The 14,074-nt window shown below is 42.2% G+C and overlaps 1 protein-coding gene across 1 annotated transcript; it reads right to left on the bottom strand.

Annotated features, from left to right (window-relative positions):
- Positions 1-766: 766 nt before the first annotated feature.
- Positions 767-12,481, bottom strand: CMAS (cytidine monophosphate N-acetylneuraminic acid synthetase). Its single transcript, XM_071422602.1, has 8 exons — positions 12,245-12,481; positions 9,430-9,572; positions 9,037-9,192; positions 6,303-6,436; positions 5,328-5,422; positions 4,479-4,650; positions 2,818-2,968; positions 767-2,074 (listed from the first exon to the last, which is right to left on the bottom strand). Exons 1-8 carry the CDS (start codon positions 12,403-12,405, stop codon positions 1,800-1,802), a joined length of 1,287 nt encoding a protein of 428 aa, XP_071278703.1. The 5' UTR covers positions 12,406-12,481; the 3' UTR covers positions 767-1,799.
- Positions 12,482-14,074: the final 1,593 nt, after the last annotated feature.

Genomic DNA, 14,074 nt, shown 5'->3' with positions numbered 1-14,074 from the left:
GCCAAAAGATGATCTCAGAATTAGCCCAGAATAAAAAAACTGACCATTGAAATCTACTCTGAATGAGTAATACCCCTCTAATCAAGGCAGTTGTGGTGTCACATGTACTGGAACAGGCCTTGGGAAAATATTCTACACATTTGGACCTTTCCTGGGACTTGAGATTTCACCTCTAAGGTGACAGAGTTACCCTCACTGTCTCTGCCTCTCTGACCCCTAAATCCTTCATATGATTGAGGCATTTCTGTAAAATCAAGAGGAGTAATTAAGGCATCCCTGTTCCTACCCTATAATTAGACTTTCCACATCAGTGTGGGCAATACAAACCTGAACCTCTCAGGAAGCAGATCTTGTATATCCCATGTCTTTTTTTTGGTAAACAGTCTCTGGAGCTCTTTTATCCTTCATATTCTTCCCAATGTAAGATTATACCATGAATTCATCAAAATGAAAACATTGATATCCAAATGTGGCTCCCCTCTTGTCAAAGTCCATGGGATTTATCCAGCACAGAACCTTAAAACATGACTGAGACACTTACATTTATGTGACTTAGAGCTGATTAGTACAATAAACAATTTATCTGTTAACTGTAGATAGGCAGTAAATCATTTCAGCTCAACATTTTGCTTTCTGAAAGGAAGTAAACACAAAGTTTATCAGAGGCCAGTATATCAGGTGATATACTGGGAGTATAACTATTTATACAATGCAAAATTTAGCAGAGAAACAAAATAAAATGACAAGCCATTATCATTCACCTCACTTGTAATTGCCAGTATACCATGGGTATGTTTATTTTTTAGCATAACCCAAGCCAGAACTTAACTCTGATATATACTATTGCATTTGTAATGTACAATACAATTCCTATTTTCAATAAATACAAGCATGTAAACCAGTTTTAACATGCTAAAAGTAGTCTGTATATATATTTTATAGAAACCCTCATCAACTATAGCTTGTTTTTATTTTTTAACAGCAGCTACTTTTCCATACAATAAACCTAAAGACTTTTATTTGCCTTTAACTCTTTTAAGGTTGCAATATAGTCTTCATAGAAAGAAACTGAGTTTCTGCAAAGATCTCAAAGACAATGGGAAATTTAACTCCAAATTTGGCAAAATATTAATTTAGGCACTTCAATAAAACCCAAAATAAACAAATTCCAAGAGGCACAATTCCAAATGTGATTTAATTATTTATGAGCTTCAAACTGAACACATGTTAAAGTGCTTTTTTAAACGAATATCAACTTGTTATACAGTAACTGTGTTGTATTTTAAAAATAGAGGAGAAAGTTTTATTGATAAGTATTTACACCTGACCTCTCCAGCACATGTTAAAACTCTTCCTTGCTAAGGACAAAGCTTGTAAAATGCAATCACACCCTCACAACACCGTGCATTTGATAAAAGAAATGCAAACCACATGAGCAAAACTGACAGAAGTTTTGGGGTTTTTAAGCCTGAATTACAAATCTTCAAGTCATGCAAAATCATTGATCCCTGAAAACATTCAGATTATGAAATAAAGAGGTGTCATTCCTGTAGGACAGGTGTGATGATTAACAGCAGATTTACAGGGCACTCTCTCTTGTAGCATTCCTCCCATTACACTTAAATGGCTTTTAAAATCATCATGGGTGTGATCATATTTTCAGCATATAATCATGAATGTGGGACCTGGAATTAGGGGGAGACACCTTTTTAACTCTACTGTGTTGTAAAATTTGAAAGGTAAGCATTCCTTTGGGATATGGATGTACTGAGGAAGAAAAGCAGGATTGACCAACGGCGTTACTCTTTTTCCATCAGTTCCTTATTTCCTTTCCTGCTGTTCTCATTTCTCCCCATTTCCTTCCCTGCTGAGCTGATTTCTTCCAGCTGCTTCCTTGCAGAGTTCACTTTCTCTAAGAGCAGGAATATGTGTTCTGCAAACTCCCGCACAGCTCCGCAGCCACCTCTGCTCTTACAGATGTAACCAGCAGCCTTCTGAGCAGCAGCACAGGCATCAGCAGGCACAGCACTCATACCTGCCTGCTTCAGGCACTCCACGTCAGACTCCTCATTTCCTGGGGAGGAAGATGACAAGCAAGGCCAAATATCACAGAAGGGAAAGAATCAGTATTTTTCTCAGTGTTTTTCTGGATATGCAGTGATCTGATTTTTGAATTTATATTTTTCTTTTGTCACAATGTTCATCTCAGCAGCTCAACAGCACTTTGCACATGCAAGTCAGGCGTTGGAAAATCATGGTGATCCATATAAATGATGATCACACTTCACAATCTTCAGGCAAGAGAATGCTACTTTTAAGAGCAGTAAAATTATGTGAGCAGCTGAATAAGCATTGGCAGGATTCCTCACTTAGCCTGTCTCTGAAATACAGTTTAGCACAGAAGCACATGGCTTTCAGTTCTAATTCTGTCCATTTCTGATTACCATTTCAGAACATAATCTATACAATATCCCCCTGAAATCAACTAGAATGAGTTCAAAATTGTCAGCTCTAAGTGCATGCTTATCAACAATTTGATATCAAAATGTTTCCTAAAAACAAAAGCTTTCCTATATCCCACTGGAAAAACAGTGAAGACTTCCCTTACCAAATTCACAGATTCATCACTCACTGTAACATTTAGATTGTACCCTAACAGGTCATAAAATACCTGGTGATCGCGTGCTGCAATGTGCACAGCAATCCCATTAAATTCAGTGCATTTACAAAGAGAAGTGGTTTGAAGCTCAGCAGCAGCACGATGATTCCATTTGTCTATGCTATTTAAATTAAATAAACCAAAGAAAAGGAACTGACCTAAGTAAGCCACCTCTTTCCAGCTCAAACCCATGTCCTCCTGCCAGTCCTTCAGAACCTGTAGTTTATTTGTTACACTGACTTTTGCTACACATCCCAGCTGCATGGCTGACAGCGTTTTTGAACAATCCCTGTCAGAGATGAGTCGGACCTATAGAAATAAGATTAGAGTAAGTTCTACACCAAAGAAATATTATATATACGTTGATTTACTATTAAAATAAAAAAGGCAAGTTTTGCTGGTAGAAGCTCTCTGGAAAAGCACTGAATGATTGATTTTCAAAACTCGGAGCATAAGTGGTTTGCATCCAAAACCACAGAGTCTTGAGGTTCCTTTAGGAAGGTGAAATACCTTTCTGCAGCTCTCTCTGATGTTCAAAAATAATTTACATTTGTCTTTTTAAATGCAACATGTACTAAATAAAATTCTAAATATCACAGTATGGTGGCATGGTGATTATCTAGTGCAGTATGATCTAATTAAGTCACAATGTGGAATGAGAGAATTCCCAAGAAAGATTTCTGAAATATTTGCCAAAGTAGAACATGAAGTTTTTTCTTTGGCCCCTCTACTTAATAACATAACTTTATTTATAGCACCATTTCAGAGCACCAAACCAACACTAAGCAGACTGAAGCAGCACAGCACATTTATCTCTGGAAGTTCATTCCAAATTTGAAACTTCAGTAATGGTGCACAAGGTAAGCTAAAACCAGAAGATAACTGCAGCAGGATTTTTAGAAATCTCAGATGCAAATCCTGCAGGTTTTCTGTCAGAGATGTAGACAAGCTTGTTTTCCTAATTGCTTTAAAATACAAATGAATGCTTGACACTGATTTTAAGTACAGAATGAAGGGAAGAGGAGCAAAAGGCAGGATTATATCAGCAACATATACTAGAAATAAATAAAGTGCAGCACAAAGACCTAGAGGTTTTCAATGAAACACTCCAAGTCAAAGAAGGTATGGAAATAGGCTCCCACAGGCAACAAAACAGTGATTACAAGCTTCCTACCCCTCTGGCTTCCCAGAAAATGAAGTTGAGGGACTGTTGAAAAAACATCTACTCCATTTCACAGGAGCAGGCTCTGGGGTGACCTCATTGTGGCCTTCCACTGCCCGAAGGGAGCCCAGAGGAAAGATGGAGAGAGACTCTTGACAAGAGCCTGGAGTGACAGGACAAGGGGGAATTGCTCCAAAGTGTCAGAGGGGAGGTTTAGATTGGATATGAGGAAGAAATTCTTCCCTGTGAGGGTGCTGAGGCCCTGGCACAGGGTGCCCAGAGAAGCTGTGGCTGCCCCTGGATCCCTGGCAGTATCCAAGGCCAGGCTGGATGGGGCTCTGAGCAAGCTGGGATAGTGGAAGGTGTCCCTGCCCATGGCAGGGGGATGGAACAAGATGGCCCCACCCAGGCCATTCTCTGATTCTATGAAATGGAGAGAGATGCTGTAATCACTGTGATTGAGAACTTTCTCAAAACACTTGTTTTCCTCTGAGGGTTCTGAGGATAACATTTGTCCCAACCAATATATTATGCTGCTTCATCACAAACACGGTGAAAAAATTTCAACTTCTATGCTGCAAGAATATATTTTTTTAGAATCTTTTAAAGTGCAGGTTACATGAGACATGAAGGCTCACTCTTCAGAACAGCACTTACCTGGATTCCTCTTTTCTTTAACAGATCAATGCCAACAATATCTCTGTAATCGTAGGAGACCATTTCCTTGTGATCTTCTGTCACATAAATGCGACCATTGGTCAGGCATCCATCAATACTGCAAACCAAGAGCTTCACCTCTTTTAGTGGCTCTTTGCCAAAATATCCAAAGCTAGACAAAGAAATTATCTTTTTAGGATAGAAGATTTTGCACACTTCAAAACCCCAAGTATTTCCCGTACAACTGTAACCTTCAGACAGAAGAATCAGCTTTGAAATTCTTCTTTTCTAATGTTTTTTCTCATCATCATCACTCTCCAACTATACTGTCCCTCTTCAAAGAAACAAACAGAACTATCCAAAAGACAGCTTATTTATGTCCATTTAAAAATTAGGATGAAAAAGGCACAGAAAACATACTACATTCCCACCTATTATTTCCTTAGAGCAGCTGCAAAGAAAAGGCAGCTGGTGAGGTGGAATCAGCTCATGCCCTCTACACAAACATTCCCATTCCCAGGCATCAGTTATAGTGGTCTGGAGCATGGAAATCTGGGGCACCTCAGCTGGGAAAGCCAGAGATGACGCTAACACATTGCTGAGGTATAGTAGGGCTTACACTCTTCACCAAGCTGAACTTTAAGGAAAAAATCAAACTACCAAAACTCCACCATGTAACAAAGGTAATTCAGTTGATTTCAACAGAGAGAGGAAAAAATCCTGGGCAGAAATAAAGCTGCCCAATTATCTTTGATCTCCATTGCTTACATTCCATGCATTATGAATTCACATGACCACACTTTGAAACAAGCAGCATCAAAGAATTAAGGGAATAAAAAGTGCTTTTACCTCAACACTCTCTGCTCTGCAATAGGCCAGTCAATGTCTATATCAATATCCACACTGTGCTCTGCACGCATTTCATAGTAGGCCATTTTACCACCCTGAAGGAAATAAAATCCACTCAAATTTTATGCTTGGGTCAACACAAACACAAAACTCTACCATTTAGCACCATGGAATGAAAGCTAAATGCCTGGCTACACAGTGGCCACCATGGCTTATATAAAAGTGAACCATCAATTATGTTTTTGCCAGTGACACAGAACCATTTGAAGGAACAGTTAATAACTATTGAAGAAATAGTTAATAACTATTTCCATTCTACAGCTAGAGAAAGTGTGCAAGATGTTATGCATTATAGCAATTACATCACACTAATTTCACTAGCTCTTTTAATCAGCAAAATAGTAATATCTGCAGCATTTGCTTAGGAAGACTATTTTATTATTTGCTTACTGTTACTTAATTACCAAGGGAAATATATCCACCACACCACAGTGTTGTTCTGCACCACTACATTGGAATGTAAACATTAGGAAAGGGAAAAAGACTGTTAAAGTTACAGTACAAAAATTGGCATAAAATGAAACTGGCTTAACATAGAAATTTACAGATTATGACAAGGCTCTGACACTGCATGAAGCTCAGTTTCACACCTTTAGTGGCACTAAAATGAATTCTAAGATACACTGGTGAATTCCTGCAAAGCTCAATTCAGTATTGTATTGGCTTAAGGTTAAAGCTATATAGGACATTTATTTGCATAAATTTATTTGCTATGGAGGATGCTGTTTACTGGAACTGCCCTAGCTGTAACTAGCTCTGCTAAGATACAAATAATTAGCAAACTGTTCTGAGGTCAGTGTGCTGTTATTTCACATTGACTGCATCAGAAATCAAAACAGAGTATTGAATTCAGAACCCTCTACAGCAAGAGTGGATGTATCACTCTGAAGAGCATGAAAAACCAGAAGCACTAACCTGCAAGTAGCCTTTCTCAATCAGATGCCTCTTGGCAAAATAAAATGAGCCATTTTCATAGAGCTCCCCAGGCCAGTCTTGCCTCCGGTACCGCTTTGCTGGATTCAGGTTTTGGGGTTCTGTCATCTTGTTTTCTGTTAACAGAGGAAAACAATTACAAAAGCTTTAAATAAGTCCTGTTCAGAGTCACTTAACAACCTAAATAACTTTCTGTTGAAAAATTAAGGGTATAATTCAGTCACCAACTTCTCTCATTATTGCCTCCTTCTGCTTAACTTTATAAAAATCACAGACCGGTTTGGGTTGGAAGGGATGTTAAAGATGATCCAGTTCCTAACCCTGCCATGAGCAGGGGACACCTTTCACTATCCCAGGTTGCTCAGAGTCACATCCAACCCAGCCTGGAACACTTCCAGGGACATAGGATCTACAACTTCTCTGGGGTATCACTGAATTGCTTCTCTTTCTTGGAACTGTGGATAAACCGGAGGACTACTCTGTATGTCTAGCAGTGAAAAAGGAAACTTTTCATTACCACTTTAGAAAAAAAAAACCCAAACCAACCAAACAGAAACAACAACAAAAACCCAAGAGGTTATTTGCTTCAAAACTCATTCCCACAAGGAGTAGGAGGGACATTCTTCCAGACTGTCCTTGCCATGTGAAAGAAATACTATTCCTGTACTCCAACTCCTACTGCACATGGGAATGCCTGAATGCACTTTGATACCTGAAAGGACCAGCCTGAAATCTGGAAGGTGAAAAAAGAGCATATGTGAATAATTTTTGCCTGTGAAAACATCTTGGGACTTCCCCAAAATACATCATATTTAAGGATATGCATTAACTCTTCATAAGTGGTTTAACCAGTGTCCACAAATAAACAAACAGCTGTCTGCACAAACACCATACCAAAAAGATCCCATATTATTACCAATGACAATTGTACATGCAGCAGAAACCAAATCAAGGACCTGCGACTTTTGTCCTTAAGCCCCTTCAATTCACCAGGTCTCATGATCCAGTGACCACAAGAAAGTTAGAGGGCATCTCAAACACCCAAAACATCTTGAGGCTTTAGTAGATACACACACACCTTGTGTTTCATAACCAGCTAAAGCTTTGTGCTCACTGAAGTAAACATTTCCAGTCAGAGAGAGACACCTTTCTCTTTCAGGGTCTATCAATATTAAACCTTAATGCAGAAGGAGCAACAGAGTTACACAAAAAAAAACCCCCATGAAATTCTTTTAGCATAATCAGTACTCTAAAGCTGTATGGAAAAATAAAAAGAAGAAAAACCATTGTATAATGCTGCTGTGAATCACTGTCACCTGAAACACCACACACCTGAAAGGCCATTTGCATTTATCCTTAAGCTGCTCGTGTTGGCACAATGTGTTTCCAACTCTCCTCAGTCCTTGCAGCTGAATAATTCCTTATCTCTCACCACATTAAAAACGTTTGGATGTCATTTTGTGCAGAAGAATTACTTCTTTTTTTAGGTAGGCCTCAAGGCTTTCTTATTTAACAATCTGCCTATGGGACACAAGCACTTCAGGAACCCACATGGCAGATCCACATGAGATTCACTCTTTCACATTTGTCCCTTCCAGCATCTCAAGATGTGCATGTGGCTTGCTAAACTGCAATCCACAGAATCCTGAAATTGCCACCCATGCTTTTGATATTCCTCTTATACTGCACAAACAAAAAGTGTCACTTATTTCTCCTCTTATGGGGAACAATGACAATGTTCAAGTGTTTATTCTAAACAAAGGCTTAACTTTTATTTCATCTTATCTCTAAGATCAAGCCTCATTTATTACACATGCTCTTTTACAGCATGATGCTTTCTAAACTCTCAGAAAAATTTCATCTGAAGCAATTTATATCTCAACAAAATAACTGTAATGCCTGAGTAACTTTAATTAAAAAAAAAAAAACCTAGAAAAACCACCAAAACTCCAGTGTGAGAGTACCTGAAATAGCCATTTTTAAAAAATGAAAACATTTCTGCTTTAACCACAGAAACAAAGCCAACATACAAAATGTGTGGAATAGCTCTTCGTATCAGGACAAAAGGTGCTTTATAGCTAAACCAAGGTGCAATCTTTATTTGTAAAATGTCAGTCTTTGGGCATCTTGGCCACTGTAGCTAAGGGGCATATTTTCTCTGGGAAAAACCAGTCACATTTTTCTGGATGAGCTAACCAACATGAGCTCATCACTCATGACTCAAAGGCATTTTGCAACGTGACATAAGTCAGCAGCCAAATTATCAGGATGAAACAAAACCTAAGTCTGCAGGCCAAGAGATTGTCATCCCATTCTCACCAAGATTTTATCTCACATTTTTGTCATTTGTCAGCTACTGCATAGCAAGAACAAACAGTTTTGTAGTTAGAACCTCAGAGTAGTGTCTGAATACCCATGAATATCCACTAGGAAGAAGTTAACATGTAAGGTTTTTTTTGGAACTGTATCTTCAGCTTAGACAAGCTAATATAATTTTAATATAATTTTAATTTCTACAAAACAGTTACAGAAAGGCTGAGCAATGCTCAGTGATATCAAGACACCAGTGCTTGGAAGGAATTTCTAAGCCATCTCAAATCTCTCAGAGAGAATTAAGTCTATGCCTCAGACATCACTTCCTGAAATATGATAGGTATGAAAAACAAGAATTTGGAAAAAAAAAGTATAACTGTAAGCAGAAACATCTAAATATTACCTCCTTTCTTTACCTCACTCCATCTGAATTGATGCCTCCTCACAACAGAAAAGACAGAATCAAAGCCCTCCTTCTGGATCATATCTGCCACTTTTATAAGGTCACTGGGATGTAAACAGGGAGATGTTGCTTGAATATTTCCTACAATGTCAACCTCTAAAGAAAAACAAAGAGACATTTATGAAACAATTCACATCTTTACTAACACACAACTGCAAAGTATGGTATGAATAAGTACCACACACCAAAAAAAAAAAAAAAAAAAAGAAGAATCTGAATCTTTCTGGCTCTTATTTACTCAGTGCTTTACTTTACTTATTTTTCTAAATACTAAGTGCATCATCCCTCTGGGGCTACAATATAAAAGTTCAGCATATTTCATTCCTGATTTACCATGATGATGATTGAGAAACTCTGTGATGGCTTCTAGGGAAGTGGAGGAGTCTTGAGAGACTTCGGGGCTCCTGCGATGGACCTGAGCACCAAACTGCTTCGCGACCTTCTCGATCTCATCGTGGTCTGTGGAAACCCATATGCTGTTGGCAGACAGTGACAGAAATGAATATAAAGAATAAATCCCACCATTATTGACTTGCCTGTTGTAATTTAACCTGAAAAAAAACCCAGCTTGTTTATATGTGTACTACACCTTGCAATAGAAGGAACTAGTTCTTGTATTTGTATTAATAAAACTATCCCAGTCAGTCCAACAAGCAGCTTTTAACAATGGGGATAAAAAACACCAGCGTGTAAAATCTGAATCTTGAGTTGCATTTCATGCAGGAAGCTTAAGCAACATAAAATTTAGAAGTGTTACCAGAAAAATCCAGTGTCAGCACAACGAATTTGTTAGGCATGTTAACAAATCTATGAATTGTGAATGCATTGGATGTGGCATTCAGAATCATGTAAGAGTTTAGTTTACAACAAGTAAAACTGCCACAAAGATAAAAGATTAGCTTATGCTGCAAGTGTGTTAAAATGTGTTGAGGTCCATACATTCCCAGAGAAGGAGCTGTTCAAGTTCCATATGTTTTGGCACAGAAAACGTCCAGTACTGGTAAGACAAGATTGCAATCGTTCAGGGAAAATAAACATTTACAAAAGGAAGGGCTAATTCTGAGTATCGTGTGATGACGAACACTGAGCAAGGGCGAAGCCACTGCTGCCATCATGATAACAAAAAAGCATGAGAGGTGTAAAAACAAAAGCTATGAAAAGTCACCCTTCCTCTCCCAGCAATGCTGGCATTCTCAATGCATTGTCCACAGCAAATAGTGCTGCAGTTACATTTCTTCCCCCAAAGACATCGTGGGATCATCAGAAGAAAAATATATGTGACAGCGACAGCAATGTCAAGTCACACCCATGAGAACAAACACACAACAGGTGTTTTCCAGAAACTGCTTTGGGATGGTGAACTTAAATACACATTCTCCATTCAACCACCAGAGTTCTGCTGTGTAACAGGTACCTTGCACAGCTGTTCCAAAGGTTACAAGGCAAACCTGGTGCATGTCCACCTACTGCACCTGCCATGCCTCAAAGTCAGGCTGCACAACCCTGACTGGCTTCCTGTTGGGAAAATTCAGATGCCAAAGAGAAGCCACAGAAGGTCATTCAGCAGTACAGATTCACAATCATTAAGAAATTATCTTGTCTGTTTCTTTATTAAAAATAAAACAGAGTGCTGCATCCTCTACTTTTCAGATACAGCAAGAAAGGTTTTCCAAGCCAGGTAATGAGATACAGTGCAGCTATGAGATACAGTGCTCTGGATCTAGCTGGGCTACATTTCTCCTTGACTTGTTCTGAGCATTATGCAGCAGGTTTGCACTGGGAACCTGCCCCTAAGTGTGCTACACACCGAGCACATCCTAACCATGGCTTTAATTACCAGCAAATGTGTAGAAAATCCTCAGTCTTGCTCCTGCAGAGAAATCTGTAATGCCTCTATTCTCAACACCAACAACACACGTGCTTCTATCTAGCTCTAATTATTGCTTCTGAAGTTTCAGGCACTGGGCTTCTCTTCTGTGTCACATGGGCACAAAAGATTATCTCCTTTAACCTGACATTTGAGTGAGACTGCTTCTGATGTGCTGGGCCCAGCTGTGGGCTGCCTGATACCAAAAGGTAAAATGGGAGCAAGCTCAGCAGGAGCTGGGAGTACACATATGCCAGCAGATGCTGAAAGAGACATCTCAGCAAGGAGGTGATTTCACTGCTGGGCAGGGAGAGAGAAAACAAAGAAAATTTTTCTGGGTGAGCACAGAAAGTGAAAGAAAGTGAAAGGAACAGAAGGGCTGTGGGATCTCCATCCTTGGACATGCCAAGCTCAGTGCATGGTGTCCTGAGTACCCAGGTGACAATGAACCAAAGTCATCCTGTGCTTCAGCAGTTCACAGGAGATCACCTCCAGCCAGGCAGTCCCATTTAATGCAGATGTCTTAATGAAGTAAACCCATCAATATTTACAACATCATCAGCTTGTGGCCACCGAACCACGCATCAGAAAAACTTTTATTTCAATTTACTGTGTAAGACTTTAATTTCTTCATTCCTCTGCTGCTCACCCTCAGCAGGAAGGGAGACAGCTGAGTTCTTGATAGGGTGCTTGCCCTGCCTGACCCTTAACCCGGTGCCACAGTAACTGCACCCCCTTGTCTTAAGTGAGAATCAATCCTGCCTCAGTGGCAGAGTCACAGCATGGGTCAGGCTGGAAGGGACCACAGCGAGTCAGCTGGTCCCACCTCCCTGCTCCAGCAGGTTGCACAGGATTCCATGCAGGCAGCTTTTGAGTATCTCCACCGAGGGAGACTGCACAGCCTCCCAGGGCAGCCTGTTCCAGTAAAGAAGCTCTTCCTCCTGTCCAGGTGGAACTTGCTGGGCATTAGTTCCTGACGCTTCTCCTGTCCCATTGCTGGGCCCCACGGAGCAGAGCCTGGTCCCTGCTCTGAGCCCTCCCTGCAGACACTGACAGTCATCCCTAAGAGCCTCTTGACGAAGCAGCTGCTTTCCCCAGCCCCTCCCTGGGCCAGCGTCCCCCGGCCCGTCCATCCCGAACCAGAAGCCTCCGGCCCGTCCATCCCAAACCAGCACCCCCCGGCCCGTCCATCCCAAACCAGCACCCCTCGGCCCATCTATCCCAGACCCGAACCCGCCGGGGGAAGGGGAGACGGAGGGGGGGGGGGGGGCGCATGCGCACCTGTGGAAGACGCCGGCATCGATGGCGGCACGTAATACCCAGCCGATAAGCGGCACCCCCGCCAGCAGCTTGATGTTCTTCAGCGGGATCCCTTTGCTGCCGCCCCGCGCCAACACCAGCGCGGCCAGGTGGGGCTGCGGCCGCCCCTCGCCCCCATCCATGGCCGTGTCTCTGTCCCGGTCACGGTCCCGCTCCCCTCCTCTCCCGCCGCGCCCTGCCACGCGCGCGGGCCGCCCCCTGGGGCATGCCGGGAAATGTAGTCCTGCGCTGCCGTGCATGCGTGTGGGGAGAGCGGCGGGGAGACACCGGGGGGTACAGCGAGGGACGCGCCATGTGGGGGGCTCGAGGGGGGAACGGGGAATCATCCAGCCTTCAGGGAGGAGAGGGTGCTCTTTTGGCACAAGGTGCCCCGCAAAGCCTGCTTTCACGGCAGGATGGATGGATGGATGGATGGATGGATGGATGGATGGATGGATGATGGACGGACTTCTGTGGTGTGTATCTCTTTAGTCTAGAGAAGACTGCGAGGGAATCTCATTAATGCATGTAAATATCTCAAAGGGTGCCAAGAGAATGGTGCCAGACTTTCCAGTTACAGGACGAGGAGCACTGGCCATAAACTAAACACAAGCTCAGCCTGCGGATTTCTGCACACTGAGGGTGGCAGAGCCCTGGAACAGCTGCCCAGGGAGGGGCTGGAGCCTCCCTCTCCGGGGACATTCCAACCCAGCGGGACACCCTCCTCTGTCACCTGCTCCAGGTGACCCTGCCTGGGCACGGCGTTGGACAGGGTGATCTCCAGAGGTCACTATCACTATCACAATTATAGGATAATCCTGTGGTTCTGCAGCTCTTTGCGGACGTTCGCGGGCCGTGGCTGCCGTCCTGCGGGCACACAGGACGTGGCTCTAAGGGAGGTCCGCGGGGCCCCGGCCGCGGGAGCTGAGCCCGAGCACCGTGCCGAACAATTCCGGGTTTTTCTCCGTCCCCGAATTCCACGGGTACCTCCAGCCTCATTCACTTCCCTGTTGAGCAGCTCCGGCAGAGGGCAGCGCAGCCACACGGAGTCTCGTGGTGGGAAGGGGAGCTGGAAAGTGCTCCTGGCTTCTCTTTTCCACTTCCTAAAAATGTATTAAAGCATAAAAACACACGGTGATGCTATTCCAACTGTCTTATAGAAACCGAATGGGCAAAATAATCCCCTGCTGACATAAGGCTGCAGGGGAATTTGGGGTTTAAGTGGAAAGTAGAGGCTGTTGAAGAAGTCACAAAGTCACTCCTGGAGACTCGGGATCTCAGTCCCATGTCAGTCCGTGGTGAAAACGTGCCACGAGAGGGTGACTGATGTCCTCTGGTTATTCAAGATGTCTTGTGGAGCAAAAGGACCTTATCTATCACTGCCAAACTAAACATTCCCATTACATTCATCAGTAGGCAGGCATTTAAGAAGAATATTCATACTGGGGGGTTGTTCGTTCTTTCTGAAGTTCCAAGAGACCCAGCAGTGATAGAGAGCTTGCTCTTCTACTTTGCAGATCAAGGAAGCACCTTTCAGGCCTCTTTATTTTTTAATAAGATTAAATTAGTAGCTGTAAGGTTCTGAGGAATGTGATTCCTGCAGGTCACTTTCCATGTACTTATTTTTAATGAATTTTTTTTCTTTTTAACTCTAGGGTTTTAAACCTTTGCCATGTTCAAACTCCCACACATTTAGCTGTATGCTTCTGTCAGAGTTTTCTGTGCCCACAACAGGCCAAGCTGGAAAAAACCTCCAACATTATTGAGCCCAAACTTTGACTGAACACCACCACATCAATGAGACTATGGCAC

Source organism: Agelaius tricolor, unplaced genomic scaffold, assembly GCF_023055355.1.
Source record: "Agelaius tricolor isolate 1412-34295 unplaced genomic scaffold, bAgeTri1.0.p SCAF_3, whole genome shotgun sequence".
In the NCBI taxonomy this organism is placed as follows: domain Eukaryota; kingdom Metazoa; phylum Chordata; class Aves; order Passeriformes; family Icteridae; genus Agelaius; species Agelaius tricolor.
The sequence above is the reverse complement of the archived record's forward strand: the minus strand, read 5'-3'. Positions and strand labels throughout refer to the sequence as shown.

Excerpts from the sequence above, each read along its gene's own strand:
- CMAS (XM_071422602.1), bottom strand. The coding sequence starts at position 12,405 with ATGGATGGGGGCGAGGGGCGGCCGCAGCCCCACCTGGCCGCGCTGGTG. Across the intron at positions 4,651-5,327 it reads GCAGAGCAGAGAGTGTTGAG|CTTTGGATATTTTGGCAAAG; the intron begins GTAAAAGCACTT and ends TTCTTTGTCTAG. Across the intron at positions 2,075-2,817 it reads GAAAGAGGTGGCTTACTTAG|GAAATGAGGAGTCTGACGTG; the intron begins GTCAGTTCCTTT and ends CTTCCTCCCCAG.